Here is an 18405-nt window from a genome sequence, read left to right as displayed (position 1 = left end):
GTCTTTTGCAACCTCAGTGATTCTGTGATTCGACGTGTCCTCTCAGAACTGGCACAGCCACAGCACAAAGCAGGCGGGCAGCCGTGGGCAGCAGCGTGTGCTTGGCCTCGTCGGACAAAAATGCCTACGTGCGTGCCTAGATACCAACAGAGGATCATTTTGCACTGCCAAGTGATCTAGTAAGATCTCACCAAGAGCCAAATCAGCTAACACACAAGCATTACTTGTTTATAGTCAATCCATTGTACGGTTTTGGCAAACACACCAGGATAACATAAACAAGTAAATCAAGTCAGACACAGCAGCACAAAAACGTAGGGTTTATTTTTCACGTTTCGTAATACTAACATAACTGACTGCTTCACATGAGCTCTCACTGTAGCATTTGGAAAGTTAAATTCTGAACAAAACTCAAGAGCGATAAGCTCTTTGACAGCGTTACCAGGCTTTGAGATGAGATACTCTCAGTTTACAACAGGGGATAGCTAAGTGGAGATGCCACTCTTGAGATATTGCTTCATATTGGAAGACCAGGAAAGCGACAAGCCAGCCACAGGCTCCTAGGTTTGTAGTGTGCTCCTCCAGCTGCACTAGATGGCAATGAATAATGGAATTGAAAGTTGCTACTTCCAAAAATGCTCCCAGTTGATTTTTTTTTCTTAAAGACATGAGTCCTCCTGCACAAGGTCTGATATTTCCTAATAACATTACAATTTTAATTTCATTCAAAAGGTACAGTTAACTATGTTCATCTGCTCGTATTCGTTCTCAGTTACTCTAATCTCCTCATTTGCATAGATGTTTTATCCCTATGTGTTGTAAGAATTCAAAGAATTCAGATGTGCTATAGGAAACAGAAAATGTAAAAAAACACCCTATTTTTAAAACTACATGCTAGAAATGCAAGGAAGATGAAACCATCAGAATGTCACTAATAAGGCAACACAAGAAAATATTAAAGTACAAAATACTGCATTTTATTGACATTTCAGTGAGATTGTTTAGTATAGCTCAATGCTGTTAGTCCCCTGATATCAAAATCATTATAAAACAAATTGTGGCATATCCTAATGCTTTAAAAAAATGCAGCACATTTCCTTAATGCCTATAAAATCAAGAGCTAGAAATATGACCATTAAATAAATCCTGTAACAAAATCTTAACATTTTAAAGGAATTAATCCATTCACTATGTTTCCATGTTCCTGTTTACTTTGTACGCTCGAGGCGCAAGTAACACATTGACAGACATTTGGCTTTTTTTTTTTTTTTTTCATGTGAAGCACTGTAATTAGAGATGAAGACACATTTCTTCATTAGTGGATTACTGTTTCACATAAAGCCAAGTACAGAAAAATTTCCGTATTTCCTTTGGTCTGACAATGACTGTTTGGTTTCTATGCTTCCACAGTTTTGATAGTTCATCCCGCTAAATGACCTACAGAACTATGGATAAGGATTTTATTTTCAGTTTATCCAAATATAAATCCAAGACGTTTAAGAAGGCAAACTATTAGGTAGCACAAACTCCATAAAACTGCTGAATGTCATCACACAAAATGCATTTGCTATACAGAATAAAATAAAAGAGGGGAAGGTTTGCAATTTTTTTTTTTTTTTTTGTATTAACGGAAAGCTGTTGTTCTGTGACTTAAGATACCAGGAAATGCAAATCCTCTGTCTCTCCTAAGCAGCAGACATGCTGCAGCCTTGACCCAACTCCTATATGGTACAGCAACATTTATCAGCACAAGTGCTCCAAAATTTTATTCAGAAACCCAACATGCTGAACACCAGTAGTTAATTCATTTGCATCTTAAAAAAAGACTGCAGACAGTACTAGTTACAACGGTATCAAAGAAGAGGAAATTAAAATAAGGTTTACACAATTCACTTCAAGAATAACAATCACTGATTTTTTGCCATACAAAGTGCTATTTTTTAAAATTAAATTTATGCGCTTTTTTTTTTAATTTATGTGAAAAAGTACATTTGTGACACTAAGTGGAAAGAGTGTGTTTAACAACTACATTTTATAGCGGCATAAATAAATATGGCAAATGAGGATCATTCCTGACTGGTTTGATACGAGGAACAATCTATAGTTGTGAAGGAAATTAAGTAAGTGTACAGAGGAGGAAATTAAAGCCAGAAGGTAAGCGTGTCCGAAAAGGACAATATACTTATGCAATATCGGGGATCAGATTGACTATCAGCATCTGGAAACAGCAAGAGACTATCTTACACAGTAAAAAAAGCCATCACAAATTCTCTCTCTCCTTCAAAATAACAAAGCAGACAAAGACAAGCTCTTTTTCAGACTTCTGTGGATAGATAATTTTAACATAGGAGATACAAATCGGTTAAAATACTGCTAAGAATAGCACAAACAAGAAACAGTACTTCACTTACCACTTAATACAAGTTTCTACAGAAAAAAAAAAATAAAATCAAACATCCAGATCTTGCTGTATTCGAAGTATCTATATACATTTGGCAGTCCAAAAGTTACTTGTCTGGGATTTAATTTAAGCACCTTCCTTACACAGTGTCCTTTACTACAAAACAGCCTAACATACATTCATAACCCTAGAACTATCTTTATAATTAGCATATTTTAAAGCATTATGTCAAGACGGGTGCATCCAAAGTTGTTCTTCTCTTTTAAAGATATGCACTCTGCGTTAGTTCCAGTTAACAGCTCTGCCACTACTGTCCATACATAATGCAGCAACTTGTTTTACAGGTCATTTTTTAAAATGCTTTCACTTTTACAAAATACTTTGGGGGGGGGGGGGGGAGAAAAAAAAAAAAAGAGGAAATTTGCACTTCAGTTTCTCGTTGTTGAAAACGTGCTACTTCATGAGATAACTACTACGTTCTCACCCCTCTGCCCTGCAAAGGAACTGCTTAGCTTTAGGGATTGTATCCCCGGCAGCCCAAGGCCTGAACGTACGTTGTAGCCAACACTTCACCCACCTACAGTGCGACTTCTGAAGATCTCCAGGTTCTTTGCTTACAGCTGCTTAAGCCTCACAACACCCCTGTGAGGTAGGTAAAGTAATATCCCCAACTGACAGACCCAAGACTTCTGTGTGTGTGGCACAATCACACGGGAAGCGTTCACCGACCGACAAGAGCAGCCTCCGAGCCTGCAGCCTCGAAGAAAATAGTGTTCACACTCCTGTGGTGCTTCAGGGAGCTAGACTGGCATTTTCCTTTGGGCCTGCGGTGGAGAAGATTAAAGCAAAGTGCTAGGCAGGTTGCTGCTCTGCCACCTCAGGCAGGTTGTCTTGGAGTGTTTGTAGAGGTGGCTGGACTGGCTGAACCGCTTGCCACACTTCAGGCAGGCGTAAGGCTTCTCTCCCGTGTGCACACGGATGTGTTTCTTGCAGTCCGTCAAGGTCAAAAACGTCTTGCAGCAGATCTTGCACGCATACTTGCGTGCACCTTCTACAACCAAGACATTATGCTCAGATAAGGCCTTCTTGCATTTTGAAAGGACATCTGCGGACGCCCTTGTCAGCTGTGGCGGACCAGGTTGTGATGGATGCCCGTTTTCAAAAGAAGTGGTCCCATTCATAATCAGCTGGGAACTGGATGAGTTATCTTGCAGCTGGGAGCTCCTGACTGAAGTGACCACAGGCATTTTGGGGGCTATGCGGCGGTACCCAGGAAAGCTGCTAGCTCCACCTCTGACTGAGCCCATCATTGCCCTTGACAAGGAGTGCAAGCCCAAGCCTGACCGCGGAAAATCCATGCCGAACTGTTCTGCTGCTCGGTACCCAGATGTTTGTACACAGGGGAGCCCCATCACATCCTGCATTGGTCTAACAAAATGAGAGTCTGCAGGTTCACTAAATGGGTTCTCAACATGGGAGACCGTGGCAGACGAATGGCCGCCAGCGGGCCCCGACTCTGGACTCATCAGATAAGAGGCATCACTGTCCATTCTGCAGTCACTGGTGGTATTTGGAATGTTATCATCACTGTTTTGACTAGCGCTGAAGCCACCACCTCTGCTTTTATTTAGAAAATTAGAGATACTGAAAGTAGACTTGTGTTCCAGGTTATTTGACACCTCCATAATATGGATGTCTCCCACCCTATCAGTACTGGATTGCGGGTCAGAAAAGCTACGATCGCTGCTCTCGGGACTCAGTTCTATCTTCTCTGCACTCACTACTCCTCCCTCCACTTCAACAGACTCGCTGCCCTCTGCTTGGGAAGTGACATCGCTCACCTCGTCTTGAGGCTCTGGGGAACTCAAAGGTTCAGACTTCACCACCACCCTCATGTGCTCTTTTTCATTCAGACTGACCTCTGGGTTCTCACATGGGAAGTTGTTCTTCTCAGAAGCAGCCTCCTGGTCAAAGCTGGTTTCTACCTGTGTTGCCTGGGATGCCATGGACATCTGTGCAATGTTGCCTCCGCTGTTGTCAGACTGGCTGGGCACTTGAGCATCTTCCTGAGCACTGAAAGACTGATCAAACATAATAGTATTATCCTCCTGGTTATCAGCAACAGCATCGGCCTTAGAGTTGTCCACAATCTTCAGTGAATCTGGTGAGAAGAAATCTTCCCGTGAATGAACTACTGACTGCCCACTCTCTGCAGTCACGTCAGAAACAGACTCGTCCATGGCAGGCCTGATGCGCTGTCTGGCCCGATCTTCAGAAGACTGTTTACGTTTGTGGAGACGACGGATAGGAAAAGTAGTGCGCTGCTCAATGTTACTTCTCATCGAGGAGCTCATAGTATTTGGCTGCTCCTCTGCACTCTGAGTGGAATTTAAAGCAGAGCTCACAATGCTCAGTCCAAGCTGCTGGAGCATGAAAGACCTCTGCATGCGTGCATTTTGCTCTTGAACTCGATCACTCGGTGGAGACATTGGCAGCGTCCTGGTAGTAAGGTAGTGTTTGCATGCTTTCACAACAGAGTTCAAATGTAAGTGAGAAGCAGCCAGCAAGACGTCCATAACGTTGCTCTCCCCAAGCATTAGTGTGGAAGTATACATCATGTCTATCAGAGCAGCAAAAGCTTCTGCTGTCACCACTTCGCTGTCCAGCTGAATCATGTTCATAGTCTGATCTCCCTCTGCTACAGTAAACAGAGCTCGGAAATGCGTGCTACATGCTGCCAAAACAGAGCGATGGGCTTTGAAATGCCTGTTGCCCACCACAATGACACAGTCGCAAAGCTGGCCATGAAGCCTCTGGTAGTTGAGCTGCTGAAAGATTTGCTCAAAATGTCCTGGAAAATCCATGATCCTATAAAACAAAAGAGAAGAAACTATAATACTAAAAACAGCTGAAGCACCATTCAGACCACAAGAAAACCAGGTTTAAAAATGAAAGATGACAGCTGAAAGACAGATAAAACAATAACTGATCTTAATTTACTGCTGCCACATTGGTACTGTATCAAAGCTGACAATCTTGTGGAGGAGGACAAGGAAGAAAATACAGGTTCTGCCATGGAGCTGACCTAGTGCAACAGTCACATCAGCATCAGATGTGTCACAGGGAGCTCTGCTGTAAACTGAATAACGCAGGTCATTTCACCTGTCCAAACTAAACCACACTCTTTAGTAAAACATTTAATCCTGTGGGTGGTTTTTTTTTTTTAAAAAATTGTGAATAATTTACTGCAACCTTTGATAAATGGCTCACGTTATTAGATAACCCCCCCACTGAAAAGTCTGAACTTTGATTCTCATCTCACGTAATCCAATTTCACCTTCTGCAAATGACTTTCTGCACACTTTCTCAGCTACTGTGCAGAACTGTCATTCAAGTACCTGCTTTCAACACAGACACCCAGAAAAGAAGAGTTAATGGAAAAGAAGGGAGACACTTCTGCACTGGAACGAACGGTCAGCTCTTAACGCAAACTGCCACTAGCTATCAAAAGTGCAATACAATTTTCTTATTGACTGTGGTTTATCAGCTAGGATACACTAAAAGTCCTCAGGTTTTCCCACAAAATAAACCCCATTTCTTATTTTATTTTGTAGTGAGACAGAAAAGTCTGTCAACGTTAAAAGCCGTCTCCATACCTTTATTTTGAAGAAGTTTCTTACAAACCTTCTTGGTCTGTGCAAAGTCACAAGCTATGTGAATAATCTGCATACAAGGTTTCCCATAGTCATGCTGGACCAGGAAAGAATGGTTCGCTCAGAAATAACATTTTCTTTCAAACTCTTCCCAGGTGTTTCGCTTTACACACCAGCTTTGCTCAGAAGGTATGCTCAGGCCAGAGACAGTGGCTGCCAAGTACGCACATTCATTCAGAGGAAAGCAGGTACAGCTGTTGATGTAGGTTGTTCATTACTTTGGAATTTTGTTCACCTGGAGGGCTGTCTATTAACTATTTACTTGGAAGGATCAGCAGAAAAAGCAAAACCTCAGCTATCGAGATGGCAGGGATGGAGGAGCAGCAGCAGCACGTTGCCACTAAGGCTCCCTCAGCCTGCAGGAACTCAAGGCTCTGTACTCTGCTGCGCTGCAAGGCAAAAAAAGGCAGGGAGGGAGGCAAGGCAGGCCGGACACGTGCTGGTAAGGGCCAAAAAGCCAAGCAACACACACAAGATCACAACGGATTTACACATTTCTGCATATGCAAGCTGGCAGCTGCAGAATTAGAGAGATCCCTTGGCTTCTGGCAGCAACTCCGCTCAAAGGAGGGAAGTAACTCTGCAATCTTCCCCCGCCTCGCATTATCACCACTAGCACGTCAAGTGCTAGGAAAGCAGGACAGTTCTTGATCCTCTGTTACGAAGAAGACACTTCTTTGGAACTCGTTCAGGAGTTATTCTGCAAGCAGCACGAGGTTAGGTTTTTGCATTTGGAAATGAAGTAAACCCATGCGGTGTGTGCCCTCACTACCTGTGTGTCCTGGTTTCAGCTGGGATGGAGTTAATTTTCTTCTTAGTACAGTGCTGTGTTTTGGCTCTGATGCGAGAACAGCGTTGACAGGACAGTGACGGTTTTAGTTGTTGCTGGGTGATGTTTCTACTAAATCAAGGACTTCTCAGTTCCTTGGGCCCTGCCAGCCAGAGGGCTGGGGGGGCACGGGACATGGGGAGGGGACACAGCCAGGACAGGTGACCCAAGCCAGCCAGAGAGGGATTCCATACCGTGGGACGTCATGCTGAGTATATACCCTGGGGGAAGGAGGAGGAAGGGGGGACATTTGGCATTATGGCGTTTGTCTTCCCGAGTACCCGTTACGTGATGGAGCCCGGCTGCCCTGGGATGGCTGAGCCTGCCTGCCCGTGGGGAGTGGGGAAGGAATTCCCTGCTTGCTTGCTTTCGCTTTACCTATTAAATTGTTCTTATCTCAACCCTTGAGTTTTACATTCCTTTCCCATTCTCTTCCCCATCCCTCTGGGTGAGGGGGAGAGAGAGCAAGTGGCTGCGTGGCTGCTGGCTGGGGTTAAACCACGACACTGCACGCCAACCCCACTTGCTCCCTCTCCACGGCCTGTCAGACCGAATCCCCCCCAGACCCCAGAAGAAGCTCAGGCTGGGCCTGGGGTGGAGTGACGTTTCCCAGTCACACCATCCACTGGCAGAGAGTGGGACAAGCACGAGCTGAACACATGCTGGGTAACTATCAGAGCAGCAAAAAGCAAAAAAAAAGTAACAGTAAGGTTACAAAGCCAGGCTCCCCCCTTTTCTAGCAGGCCCACAGGTATAACCAGTGCTGGACTTAAAATACTTAACCTCCTCACTCAAAACTTACCAGTGCCTCCAATAGCTATGGAAGGGGTGGCCAGAGCAACACTTCTTGTCATCAACACGTACTTTGCAGCTCTTTGCCAGAAAAAGATTTAACCACCTAGTCCACTGCACAAAGACCCCTGCCCCCTCTCCAAAGGATACAGGCTCGTGAAGAACCAGAGTTTTACCTAAACGCTGAAAAGGCAAAAAATTCTGCTGGCAAAAATCTGTAATTAGTGCCTGTGTATTTTAAAAAGATGAAATAAATAAATAAATTACAGTTTATGCCTTCCAGCAATGGTGAGGGTTCCGGCTTACCAGCAGCATCAAAAATCCTGTAATTTGGCAGCACTAAGGCTATGATGCCTGAAATAAGCACCATAAATAGATTAAATACATCTTCCTTATCTCTATATAGTTATGTAATAAAACAGAAGAATTTGAGCTTGCCACTTTTTTTTAAAAGAAGAAATAGCAATACAGGTAACAGGTGATTTTATTTATCTTTCAATACCAATGTGTATTTGACATGAAAAATAAGATGACATTTTCAAACAAAAGTATGTTAAGCGAGACAAAACCTTGGAACTGCGGAGTTATTATTTCTACGCATTTTCTCCAAGAGAAACGCAACAAGAGGGAAAGTGAGGAAATGCTTCTTGGTGTCGTAGGAGAAGGGAGGCGCAAACTGAAACTCTGTGACCTCAGGCAGGCAGGCAGACAAAAGGAAGACGGGGAACCTGTGACAACAGCCACAAGTCCCGGCAGGAAGCATCTGGAATGTGGCAGAGGCCAGGGCTGTTTTGTGAACAGTGCTGCCACATCGCTGTCTGACTTCTGAGCTCCGGCACACCTGGTTAAAAATACTCCTGGCCTCCTTCGTTCCAGCAAGCACCGTGCAGGCATGACCTCCTCTGTGAGGAAAGCTTCCCCTCAGCCGGCCGTTTCTGGAAAGTTGAGAGGAGACTGCCGAACAATTCTTTCACTCACCTCTGAGATGGGCCAGGTGTTATGTGAGTGATAACACTTTGTCCTTGGCTTCACAGGAAAGGGACTAAACCGCAGCACCTAGGGGGAATGTGGAGACAGGAGGAGGAGGAGATGGGGGGTAGGGGCAACAGTTGCCAGAGCAACAAGAAACTCTTGCTCCATTCACAGTACCATCACTATAGCATCAGTGCGCTCTTGTGGGGCCTGGATGCTGGTCAACTTTCTTTTCACTTCATTCTCAAGTCAATATCAACAGCTCCAAAGAACCATTTCACACTTGCACGACTACGCGTAGAGCAGATCTGCACAGCATACAATGCTACAGCCCGCTGGCAGACTCGCCAGAAAATGCCAGGCACCCACCACACCAGGAGAGGCAAGGGATCTCCTTTCCCTAAGGAGCACAACTGGCAGACGCCGTGGTACTACTTTCCAAAACGTGTCAGTGATGAACCATTAGCACCACCAGCTAAAAGGCAGGTCAGTAAATCTCCATCCTGCGGAAAAAAGCACAGGGCCCAGCAGAGACCGCTCCAGCTTCAAGGGTTGTCAAGAAGCAAGCTGTTCACGAGCACCCCAGCAGTTCCCAGTCTGTGCACTGCTTTAGGTCATTCTAGGAAATGCACCGTAAAGGATTATCAAATACTCGAGAGTTCGCTCATGCCTTGCCCCTATCGAGCCAATCCCAGGAGGTGGTAATACAAAGGTATTACAAAATGCTTTGTAATAAAGCCTTTGAACCAATGCCCAGAGAAGACTGGAGGTGGAAAATGCTGAACATGAGGACAGGATCTCACATCAGCAAGAAGATTGAGCCAGACTCCAGAAAGGAAGCTAGGTTACAGGGATGGTCCGATGTCTTCTTGCCCAGGCAGCAACGTGTACCCGAACCCGAGAAAACAGCCAAAACTCATTCTTTTGAGCAATGAATAGGGACTTTAGAACCCAAAGAGTACTGGCTTACAGTCACCAAAAGCGAGTGCATCCTTCATGCACCTGAAACAAGACAAACCCCACTTTTGCTTCAAATAACATTAATTTGGCTTGGTATTTAACTTTTACTACACTATAAAGGCTGAAGTCCTTGAACCAGAATCAACAAACGGACCGCAGAGTGGAGCTGAGATCTTGCACAAGATCAATTAAAAGTTATAAAACTAGGCTGAGCGGTATATACTACATTATATCCACAGACCACATTCGGTGAGATATCAGCTGCTTCAGGTTACTAAATACACGCAACGCACCTAAGTCAGTATCAAAATAAAGGGGTGGCGTATTTCTGGAGATGCAGATTCAGTCTGTCTTTCCCTCCTGCTTCAGTGATAGCCCGTCTTTCAGCAAGAGCTGGCCATAAAGACTCCGCTGAACCACCTGTGGGCTGCACATCCCCATCAGTCCCCTTTCAAACAACCCAACACCTCCAGCACACGATGGGTGACATCCCATCTCACGGCTGTGTGAAAGCCCATTCAGATGAAAGACAAGAGATGCTCCCAGCTGAGCAGTGAGTGGTTTCAGCGGCCAGCGTGCAGCTTTCGTGAGGCTCACAACCAGCTCCAGTTCACATCCTGGGGACCCAGGGAATGTTAGATGAAACCTCCTGCTGAATCAGACCCAGTCAGTGCGACTCAGGGGAGGCATCAGTGGTACAAACGGCAGACACCGAGTCCCAGCAGCCTTTTGGAGAGCAGCGGGAGAGGGAACAGCTTAGTTTTATAATCAAATTACCACAAACGAAAAGAAACTATACCAAATTGTTTAGTGGCAAGTAGTTTTCCTACAAATACAACTAGTCATGAGCCAGGAAAATTTTAAGGGCAAGCAATGAAAAACCATCTACGAAATACTGACTGGAAAACAACTGTTCTGCCTCTTCTTGGACTAAGGCTTAAGAAATGAAACCAGCAAGGTCAGAACCAAAGAAACACTCCTCCACGTAACACAGTAAAGCGACAAAACTCTTCGCCATGGGCAAGTACACGTGAATACATAAGAGTCACTGAAGAAAAATTAATTGAGAGCTATTAAATATTCAGACACCACCTCTACCTGGGAAGGCACTAAACCACAAGTCACCGGAGGCATGGTTTTACATACACGAGGTTTACCTCTCTGGCTTTCTATTTGACAGTTTGCTTTGGTAATTTCAGTAGAGTTTGACAAAGGAACGACAGATTTTTTTTAATGTAACATTAATTGGCTAGAAAACAAGTAAAGCAGCGTTTTCTCCCTAGCATTTGGATTACATCCTTAAAAAGGTAATTAAACTTTGATAAAAAGCGTGCTCAATAGATACTGAAACCGCTAGTGGAGATCATATCACAGCAAATCAAACAGCCCATGAGAGGCGAGGCTGCTGCTGCTGCTAAATATCCCCAGGTCCCAGCAGGAGAAGACAGCAGGAGAGCAGGAGAAGACGCATCCCCAGCAGGCACAAATGCACAGAGCACATGTACACACTACAAGAGACACTCAGCACTCACACATGGGCAGAACCAGAGGCCTCGTTCAGCTTCCCTCTCTGCCTGGGCAGGGTGGAAGTCCACCAGTGCGAACATCCATACAGGCATACGAGGTAGACCCCCTCCGGCAGTTGGCCCTCCCAGTAGCTGCCTGCTGGTCCCCAGTCTCCCCACCCCTAGCCTGCAGGCAGGCAACAACCTGGCTCCAGTTGCTGGTACGGACTGTCACAAGTCCACAGAGCCAGCCAAGACTCCTCTGGTCCCACAGCTGACCCCACCATGGTGCTGTCCCTGTAGACACAGGCACTCTCACACCCAGTGCTGCCCTTAGGGATCCATGGACACCCCCGCCTTTGCTCCCAGGCCACTTCACCGGCTCATCCAGGTTGAGCTTCACCGGCCATCAGACACCCGCACAGCTGCACTTGCTCCAGTCAATGCCCCACGGACAAAGGGACCCTCTGCCTTGTGGCTGTGCTCGTATCAGGCAGAGAGACCTCACCCAGGACACAACCAGGAAGGAATTTGATAAGGAGCAGGACAGACAGCACTGACCAGGTGCAGGACATGGCCAGGCAAGTGCACTGACGAGCCAACTGCCTACACGCAACGCGACCGGCCCTTTTTATTCCTTTACCCCTCTCTATTTCCACACCTGTTCGTCCCCAAATCCCTTAACTCCTCTTTTCCCTCACTTTTGGTTTCACCCCTAACCATCCTGCGGGATCCCAACCTGGCGTTCCCTGCAGCCCATCTGTCCCGACAGCAGGCAGCATCTCCCTTAGCACAACAGGACACTGGGCAGAGGCTGGGCTGGGACTGCCCTGGCAGGGGCTTGAACAACGTGCTCCTTTTCTCCCTTTCTCAGGGGGGTTCCCACCTGTGCCTGTGCTCCTCTGGGCTAGCAGAGATGGGCCTGTGACGGGCTAGCTCCAGGAATGGGCTTACAAGCAGCCCCACGGGGCTCCCACTCCTGTCCTTGTGTTTTCAAGCTCCTTTGGGGCTGTGCAGAGGAGCTAGAGCCCCGTAACCAAACATTCCTGGTGGCACATTCCTCATGTATACAGATGGAGATAGGGCTTAGATTTCTTAAACTAAGCTTTCCATGTTAAGAAAGCATCAGGATTAAAAATACCTAATGGGGAAGATGATGTGCAAGCGTTCTCAAATTCTAGGGAAAAAAAAAGACCTACGCTTTACAATCACACAGCCGGTTCATTAATTTTCCATTAGATATTAACCTCTGGGTCTGTCTGTCAACTCCAACCAATTTTACAAAGTGGAGACTAGGTGCTGAATCCCCTTCTTTTTTTTTGCGGAAGTTGGTGTCTGGTTACAGAAGCAGCCAAATTATAAGGACCGCTTTTCACCAAGTCATGCTTAATTCCCTTATTCTCTTAAACAACACAAAACACCCAAAACCAAATTCAGCCAGCTGGCCAGTTTGCACACACAGCCCAGGCAGGCAGGTAGGAGACACAAGGGACAGCTGGTAACAAAACCACGTGGCAGGAGAGAAGGGACACTATCGATTTCTCCAGCAGAATTCCAGGTTTTATTAGCACATATTTCTACTACTTTTAATAGTAATTGTTTCTTCCTATGATTTCTTTTTATTTCTTGAATGATGAGCACTGACAGTACTATGCAGACTTACAGTCCCTTTTCCCAGCAAATCCCCCTGCTCTAATACTTAAGCTGCAGCAAGAGGAGACACGGCAAGTATTTAAGTACACTTGCACTGAAACTACTGCAGAATCAAAAACTTTTTCTCTCATTTCTTTAAAAAAAGTTAAACTCACTATAAAACGGTGTGAAAAACAGCAACTCTGTACAATGATCTACTTAAGTGTTTTTTACTATGTCCCATACTAAAGGGCACAGTTTAGATTACACTGCAATCCTGAGACACTGTCAAGAAGTCAAACAAACAAAATATTCAAAGAGAACCTCAAGTTGCTCCCTAAAGAAGCTTTTAAAAGTCTGTGGAGGAATTCATTTTGTGTGATTAAACCCAACAATAAAAGCTGCCTCAGATATACCATTCAGCAGAATGGCATCAGAAGAAATCTTACATTCAAACACAGTACTGCAGACTTTGGACTAGGCATTTGGGTTTTCCTTATCAGATAAATGAAGGGCAATTTATTACTTGCACCTCAAACCTCATTTCCAACAACCTGTATTTAAACGCATTCGATATTGTAGGTACTAAGCCTGCAAGAATCCTTGGCATATAGTCAAAACCTGAGAGTACGCCAATATAATATTAGTAACTGCTTGCCTCTTCGCTTAAATTACATTTTACAAAATGTTACAATATACTTGTACTGTGTTTAACCATTGTGCTTGGAATAAAAAAAATCTTAAAAAAAGCTCCGCTGAAGACTGAAATAACAAACATAAATCTAGATAGGAGTCAGCGATACAAACGTTCCTTTAGAAAACTTTCTATCGGTTCTATCCGTTTTTTTAACAAGTCAGCGGGACAGTGGGAGAGTAGAGGAAGGAAGAAATGTAAATCTTCACTTTCTTTGACACCTCCAGCAAGTTTTGTCACTTTGAAACACGCAGTGTGTGCATTCTCTGCTCTAAGAGTGTTTTCAAGCCAAACATATGGTGGAATTTTAGTTAACAGTCAAAACGATTTCTGGATTTGCCCCATACAACTGAAGTAGGCTTCAGTGTTACACTGCTTTCATGCATGTGACAATGTTGAGTGCCAGCCATGAAAGGCATTTTTTGTGTGCGTCTGACGAGACACATCTGCAACTAGTGACTTTCATGACTGACACTGAGCTTACAGTATCTCATTTTAGGCATTTCCTTAGCCAGGTTTTATATATAGTTTAACTCACACAGTTTATCTCTCTATTTATTGTCAGGGACAACGAGTTACAACTCATGTAAGAATCAGAAAGGATAAACTGCACTGCAAATGCCGCTGCAAGTTGCATCAGCCCTCCAGAGAACAGTAAGAGATTAGCACATGGCTTAGTATTTTCTCATCATCCGAATGGTACTGTAAATAGACAGTCAAACTCATGGCAACACTAACTCATTAACAAAGAGTAACAGCACAGCTTGCCAGTTGCAAAGAGCATCTTTGAAAGGAGCAACAAAAAGCTTCCTAAAAAAAAAAGACGAGTTTTCTTGGACACCTAGTTATCTGAAGAAAGGGACACCACCTGCGACAGGGCATCCTCCTGCTTCCTGACATTTCCACTCACCTCCTCCCAGCCCTGTGACGCATCTCTGTGCATCCAGATCCCACAGCGCAGTGTGATACTTCGGAGAAGACACACAGGAGGAGAGCAAAAAACCCCACTCCTGCATTTTGATGTGCCATCTCAGCTTGTCACCAGGGGGGCTGTTTCTCTGTTGTAGTTCCACTATTTAACACACCTGTAATGCTGTATATTCAGAACAGACTGAACACTTGTTCCCTTTTAATTCCTGGCGAATTCCCTTCACCAATTGGACTTCAGGGTCAGTACCATAGCTTTCACAGGCATTGGTCTCTCTTAAAAAGGGCCGACATGCTTTTCTGGTCAACTTATAAAAAAAGCACAGTGTTTTCTAGGTATCATTAAGAAACAGTTCATGGATTCTGTCCTTGATCTTAGGAAGTTAAAAACCTGCGTCTAATATGAGACAATTCCCAAGAGCAACACAGGGTTTTAGGCATTGCACACTGAAACACCTGAAGAAAGCTGTTTGGGCAATATCCCTATTTGATTTATTTACAAAGGGAAAAGCAGAGAATGCTGCTTCACAGAACTGGCAGTAAAGCCATTTAAGGGTACGGGAAGGTGAACTACCACCACCAAGGACTGATCTAAACTCACAGTTACGTTATCAGTTCAGAAGACCTCTCCTGAGGTTCATGACACCACGTCAGTCTCTGTAACTGTCATCGTCCTTTCGCAAGAATGGCCAGCACTGCAAAGGAAAGACATCTGCCAGCTTCTTCTGCCTGCCATCACCCCCCATTCAAGAATCAAACCACAAACACCACGCAGAACCAAATGTGTGCAGGCAAGGATGCCACAAGAAAGGGCAGCCACAGACAGCTCAGTGCCAGCATGCCGTCTTCTTGCTCAATACAGCGATGATTTCTAAATCTAGCTCTTCAACTTCACCATGTACCAGAGATTCAAGAATTTTAAACAACCCGATCCAGCCATGCTCCTTGGTGACTCCTTTGCCTAAGATTTTAACCCCAAGGAAGCCAGGGTTAACTGCGCAATGAATAATCTATTTTTGCCAGGAAATGTTTTAGATTGAAGTAACAAATATTAGTTTGCCATGACCACAATGGATTCATTAGTATTACACATCTTCAGCCTAAGCAAATAACTCTATCCACACAACTGATTCAGTAGGTGACTACTGCATTTCAAATGAGACCTGTTGAATTATCCGCTTCTGATCTTCCCAAACTCATTTAAAAACCTCATTTTCTAACATCATCCTTTTACCCTCGGAAGGGAAAATATCTACACGGAGGCACCGCACAGTTCTGTTTTGACATTGCGGAGGGCTGATCAGACACCCACCCAGTCACTCTCTCGCTCCCTTTCCCCAGCAAGACAGTGGAGAAAGTAAGATGAAAATCTTGCAGGCTGAGATAAGGACAGGGAGAGCACTCACCAATTACCATCCGAAACACTCTACTTGGGAAAGATTAATTTTATTTATTGCTGATAAATACCAGAGTAGGATAGAAAGAACAACAAAACTAAACGCACCTTCTCCCTCCACCCTTCTTTCTGAGCTCAGCTTCACTCCCAGCTCTTTTTATCTCCTCCCCCTTGAGCACCACAATGGGGATTGCGGTCAGTTTGTAACACTTGATCTCTGTCGCTCCATCCTCCTCACAGTCTTCCCCTGCTCCGGCATGGGGGCCTTCCCATGGGAAAGTGTCCTTCACAAACCTCTCCAGTGTGAGTCCTTCCCACAGGCTGCAGTTCTTCACCAACTGCTCCAGCGTGGGTCCTTTCCGTGGGGTGCAGCCCCTCAGGCACAGCCTGCTCCAGTGTGGGTCCCCACGGTTTCACAAGTCCTGCCAGCAAACCTGCTCCAGCCTGGGTTCCTCTCTCCACGGGACCACAGGTCCTGCCAGGAGCCCACTCCAGCGTGGGCTGCCCATGGGTCACAGCCTCCTTCGAGCATCCCTCTGCTCTGGTGGGGGGCCCTCTCCGGCTGCAGGTGGGGATCTGCTCCACTGTGGGCCTCCACGGCCTGAGGGTGGACAGCCTACCTCACACCGTGGGCTTCACCACAGGCTGCTGGAAAATCTCTGCTCCAGTGCCTGGAGCACCTCATGGCCTCCTGCGCAGACCTGAGTGTCTGCAGAGTTGTTCTCCTCGCATATTCTCACTCATCTCTCCGGCTGCAATTTGTTGCACAGGTTCCACCCCCCCACCCCCCCACCCCCCTCCTTAAATACGTTATCCCAGAGGCACTACCACTGTTGCTGGTGGGCTTTGGGTTGGCCTTGGCCAGCAGTGGATCAGCCTTGGAGCCAACTGGCGCTGGCTCCATCGTAAAAGCCATGGGGAAAGCTTCTAAGTGCTTCTCACAGAAGCCATTCCTGTAGCTCCCCTGCTACCAAAACCACGCCATGCAAACCCAATACAAGCATAGACGAATGAATTTCAAAAAACATCACCTTAATCACTGCTTAAAAGTCACGCTAAAGGATAACAATTTCTGTGATTTGAACATATCACGCTAAATTAACTAAATTACTGCCGAGTAATTTTTGAAAGATGAAGGAAAAAATGAAGCTGCTTTTTGTCAAGTTCCGAGGTGGTGATTTCCTTCTCCAATTCCACACAGACGCCACTTCAGGTCTACCATTTCTTTATAACATATGGGTTTACAGCACAGTGCAACACAAGCTCCAGTCTGACCACTGACCCCCGCGGAGTTTGCCTTCACTAGCACAACCATGAGAAAAACTGGAAGCTAGTGAAGTCAACACCACAGAGATAAGACATCCATTGCAGGGCAGCAACCGGTGCACGCGGAACTTTTGTACACCAACAGTACGGGTAACGCCACTCCATCTGTATGCTGTCCTCCACAAGATGAGCTACGAGTCAGTAATTACACCAAGCGCAAGAAAGTAAACCCCAATTTATAACATGTCATCTGAACACGCTTCTCTGAAAATTCCAGAACATGAAGTTAACAGACAGATAAGAAATGCTGTTGTTCCTGCATAGAATCCTGAATGCATGGGATGCACTGCTCTGAGAAACTGAGTTATGCCTTTTTTTTTTTTTTTTATATTATCACCTGGGATCTCCAACACTACGCCCCTCTCAAGACTGGCGACAGCATCTGCGCCCCATCCTTGCATCCCCAGCTGTTAAAACCACATTTCACGTATTTCATTTCTTATCTTACACGGGCATCGCCGTGAACACAAGGTGGCCCTCCAGGGATTCCCTGCCGAACGCAGCATCTCGCACTCCGCCACGCGGTTTGGCGTGCCGTGACCAGGCCGGGGCCAACGAGTCCCGAGGCAGAGGCCAGGCTCCAGCTCCGTTCCACCGGCTCCTGGTGGAAGGCCCGACCGACCACCGCCGGGCTCTTCACGGGACGGCCCGGCCCTGCCCGCCGCAAGCCCACGCCTGAACAAGCCCCACTGAAACCTCCAGTGCCCGGCAGGCGGAAACCCCGCGAAGGGAACCGGGGGCCCGGGAGAAGCGCCGCCGCCACCGGTTCGCATGCTGTCCGCCGGCCTCCCCCCCAACACAGCACAGCCGCGCTCCCCGCCCCCGGGCCGATCTCCTGCACGCACCGGGGCGGCGGGCAGCCCGCCTCCACCCTCCCGCGGGGCTCCCAGGTGGCTCAGGGCGGCGCGGCGGAAGCCGGCAAGGGGCAGCGAGGGCTCCCCGCTCCGCCCGGCCCGGCCGCCCACGTCACCCGCCGCGCCCCCCGACCGCCCCCCCGGTGTCTTGCGCCGTCGCCTGCCAGGCCCGGCAGCGGCCCCACTCACCTGAGGTGCCCGCCCCTCCCCGCTGCCTCTTCTCTCTGGGCGGGAAGGGCCGGGCAGGGCCGGGCGCAGCCGTCGTCCTCGGCCCTGCGGCCCCGTCCCCCGCTCCCGAGGCTCCGCCCCCACGGGTCCTGCGCTGCTGCGGCGGCCGCGCCGGCGGCCGGAAGTGACGCCATCGCGCAGCAGCCCACCGGCGCCGCGACCCCGCCCACCCGACC

The 18405-nt window shown here is 46.7% G+C and overlaps 1 protein-coding gene across 5 annotated transcripts; it reads right to left on the bottom strand.

The window, feature by feature from the left end:
* Positions 1 to 304: 304 nt before the first annotated feature.
* Positions 305 to 18339, bottom strand: ZBTB5 (zinc finger and BTB domain containing 5). Of its 5 annotated transcripts, XM_037373133.1 has the most exons (5): positions 18191 to 18339; positions 7746 to 8791; positions 6058 to 7164; positions 5402 to 5540; positions 305 to 5269 (listed from the first exon to the last, which is right to left on the bottom strand). In XM_037373133.1, the coding sequence occupies exons 3-5, from the start codon at positions 6128 to 6130 to the stop codon at positions 3241 to 3243; spliced, it is 2241 nt and encodes a 746-aa protein (XP_037229030.1). In that variant the 5' UTR covers positions 6131 to 7164; positions 7746 to 8791; positions 18191 to 18339; the 3' UTR covers positions 305 to 3240. The 5 variants fall into 5 exon arrangements, with proteins under 5 accessions (XP_037229030.1, XP_037229031.1, XP_037229033.1 ...); XM_037373134.1 differs by lacking the exon at positions 18191 to 18339 and having other exon boundaries at positions 7746 to 16214; XM_037373136.1 differs by lacking the exons at positions 5402 to 5540; positions 6058 to 7164 and having other exon boundaries at positions 8714 to 8791.
* Between the last annotated feature and the right edge of the window lie 66 nt (positions 18340 to 18405).

This window comes from Falco rusticolus, chromosome Z (assembly GCF_015220075.1).
Source record: "Falco rusticolus isolate bFalRus1 chromosome Z, bFalRus1.pri, whole genome shotgun sequence".
In the NCBI taxonomy this organism is placed as follows: domain Eukaryota; kingdom Metazoa; phylum Chordata; class Aves; order Falconiformes; family Falconidae; genus Falco; species Falco rusticolus.
This window is presented reverse-complemented; position numbering and strand designations above follow the sequence as displayed.